Here is a 3,105-nt window from a genome sequence, read left to right on the forward strand (position 1 = left end):
CCCGCCCCGGGCCGCCTGCGCCCTTCCCGCGGGGCCGGGCCGCGGGGGCGGCCGCGGGATTTCCTCTCGCTTTCGCCCAGCCCGGCCCCTCCCGGCATGTTTTTCCCTGCGGTTCGCACTCTCTGCCGGGCCGCCTGGGCCGGCTCAACGTACCGAACCGCTTCGAGTGTGCGCGAAGCCGGAGGGTGGCCGCGGAGGCGAGGGAAGAGCGGCCGCGCCGGGGCGAGGTCTTGCGCCGAGCCTTAACCGGGGCGGGGGGGGGGCAGCAGCCCGGTCTGCCCCGTAGCTTACCCTGGGGCTCCAGCTGCCCCCGCAAAAGCCTGCCTCGGCCTCAGCGGTGTTTTCTCCGAAAGTGGCTCAGACGATTTCCTAGGGACCCGCACAGACCGGGCTCCCAGGCGTGGCGGGCTTCTGCCCCACCGGCTGCGAGCTCAAGTGTTGCATCTCCGAAGTCCGAGGAGCCGCAATTACTGATGTTTTCCCGCTTTACTACGGAGAGATCTCAAATAATAAAAATAGCAGCGGGAGGGCCGAGATCAGAAAAGTCCGTTAATCCTTTCCAGCGGCCGTGCTGAGCCCCGGGCCGCCTGCCCTCGGCCGGATCCCGCTCCCTCCCCGCCCGGGCTCCCGTGGAAGGGGGCGAGCTTGGGCTGAGGCTCTCCGGAGAGTTTGGGGTGCTTTTAGCAGAGCTGCGAACAGAGCTGCTTTCTCTCTCCCTTGGAGAAAGGCAGGTTTCCCGACAGCACTTTGTGTAGAGTATCGCAGTGGCTTAATTTATTTAAATTGCAAAGTAAAAGTTGTTGTTGCTAAGTAAACCCGGGGCAGATCGAGGTTGAGGGCCCTTAGAAATGTTAAACAAGAGGAGAGGAGCAGACCGGTGAAGAGCGGTAGATAGAGGCTGAGTGTGAATTCAGAGCCCGTAATTAATTACATGCTTAATCCGGTTCCCAGGGGCCTAATGAAGAGGGTGTGAGTCTGAACAGCCAGCCCGTTTTGTTTATTTTTTTTCCTTAATCCAATAAAAAGGACAGAACTTTTTTTTTTTTGGAGGGTTACTCCTTTCAGCTACATCTCCTCTGTATAAGCTGGGAGCTGTGAAGGCAGAAGGTGGAGGGTGTGCGGGTGTCTGACTCCTGACTCCTGCCCTTTGCCGAGTTTTTCCATGGAGTCAGAGAGGTTCTCGCTATGAAGCGCAGCGAGTAACTTGGGTCCTGGGAGTCTTGAAAAACCTGATTCCTTAGTAGAGCACCCGCTTTCTTTACTAGAACAGGAGACATCACTTTGAAGCGTGCCCCAGGCAGCCCCAGAGTTTTTGGGCTGCTTCACTTTGTGCGGGACCTTATTTTCCCGTTTCTCTCCTGCTGCTGTCGGGCTGGGGGCTCTGTGGGGTGTGTGGGTTCAGGCGCTGCTAACCGTCATGTCTCTCTTTTTTTTCCCCCCTCTCCTCCGGCTGCTCCTCGGCACAGGGCGCCTGAGCCCCCCGGCCTGCACCCTGCGCAAGCACAAGACGAACAGGAAGCCCCGGACACCTTTCACCACGGCGCAGCTGCTGGCCCTCGAGAGGAAGTTTCGGCAGAAGCAGTACCTGTCCATCGCCGAGCGCGCCGAGTTCTCCAGCTCGCTCAGCCTCACCGAGACCCAGGTGAAGATCTGGTTCCAGAACCGCCGCGCCAAGGCTAAGCGGCTCCAGGAGGCAGAGCTGGAGAAGCTGAAGATGGCAGCGAAGCCCATGCTCCCGCCTGCTGCTTTCGGCATCTCGTTCCCGCTGGGCGGCCCGGCCGTAGCTGGCGCCTCTCTGTACGGCGCCTCGAGCCCTTTTCAGCGGGCTGGGCTGCCTGTGGCTCCTGTGGGACTGTACACAGCGCACGTGGGATACAGCATGTACCACCTCACATAGAGCTGAGCCCCACTGAGCCCAGCCAGCCGGCCGGCTGCTCATGCCGGCCCCGCACGCACTCCCTCCCTGCTCCTCTGGCTCCTCGCTGCGGACTTCTCCACGGGCCTGTGGCAGAGACTTCTCCAGTCCGGCTCTGCTTGGCCTCTCTGCTTCCCCCTGTGATGCTGGCCCCCTGGTCCAGTGCCGTTCCACTCTCCTCAGCAGTCCTGGGAGCTGCTCAGCTCTCCAGCTGGCAGAAACCTGAGGCATTGCCCCAGCTCCTCCCTGGCAGAGGGTGGCGATGGGCCAGCCCTGCCCTGCTTCCCCGGGTCCGGCTGGCAGCCTGGGGAGAGCCTCCCGCTGTGGGGGAAGGAACTATGGAAGAGAAACAGTAGAAAGGGGGCTGAAAGACAGGACGTTTCTCTTACTTTGTGCAAGGCGAGGTCAAGAGGCAGAAGTGCAGAGCAGCCTCTCCCGTCCCTGTGTAACAGCACCGTCTGTTACCTGTGTTCGTTCCTCCACCAGCTCCTTTGGAAGGGGCTCTGTGTACTATGTAATATACTGTATATTTGAAATTTTATTATCATTTATATTATAGCTATATTTGTTAAATAAATTAATTTTAAGCTACTGTTTGATGCAGTTTGTTTGCTCCTTGCCCTGCCGGGGGTGACAGAAGAAGAGTCGAAATTTGTCTGTGTGTTGGGGACGGGAGAGAGGGACTGGCTGTACCAGCTGTTTTTTCTTCCTCCCCAGGAGACTTCAGCCTCAGACAGCGAGGCCTCGGCCGAGTTTCCAGCTTGCTGCGTACCCCAGAGCTGCCCTGTCCTCACAGCTGTCTGAGGTTTCTTCCTTTTCCTTCCTCACCACCCCTCGCCGGCAGCTCCCACCGCATCCCCTGCCCTGAGGCTGTGGGTGCCCGCTGCTGCTCTCCCCAGAGGCTCTGGGACTAGCGCAGCCCCGGGCTTGGCACCTAGGCAGGAGAAAAGCTGCTCCTCTCCCCGCCAGCGGCCTCTTGCTGGCCACCTCCCGGCCGCAGCCCCCGATGGCGGCCAGAGTCTTTGGGGATGGGGTGACTCGTCCCCCACCTCGGTGCCAAGCCTAGAGAGACGCCGAGGGCTTCCCCCGCAGCTCCCTTCGGCAGCCGGCGTTGCCCAGGAGAGGGGAGCACGGAGGGTTTGGGGTGGTGGGGAGGAGAGGGGACTGTCGCGGTCGGGGCCGTGCGGGAG

The 3,105-nt window shown here is 60.5% G+C and overlaps 1 protein-coding gene across 1 annotated transcript in view; it reads left to right on the forward strand.

The window, feature by feature from the left end:
* MSX1 (msh homeobox 1) overlaps positions 1–1,906 on the forward strand; it is a 4,388-nt gene extending 2,482 nt beyond the window's left edge. The window contains exon 4 of the mRNA XM_010583543.1: positions 1,467–1,906. Coding sequence (XP_010581845.1) covers positions 1,467–1,897 — 431 coding nt within the window. The 3' untranslated portion in view covers positions 1,898–1,906. The remainder of the gene's footprint in view (positions 1–1,466) is intronic.
* The last annotated feature ends 1,199 nt before the right edge of the window (positions 1,907–3,105 follow it).

This window comes from Haliaeetus leucocephalus, unplaced genomic scaffold (assembly GCF_000737465.1).
Source record: "Haliaeetus leucocephalus isolate CR32 unplaced genomic scaffold, Haliaeetus_leucocephalus-4.0 Scaffold906, whole genome shotgun sequence".
NCBI classification, from domain to species: domain Eukaryota; kingdom Metazoa; phylum Chordata; class Aves; order Accipitriformes; family Accipitridae; genus Haliaeetus; species Haliaeetus leucocephalus.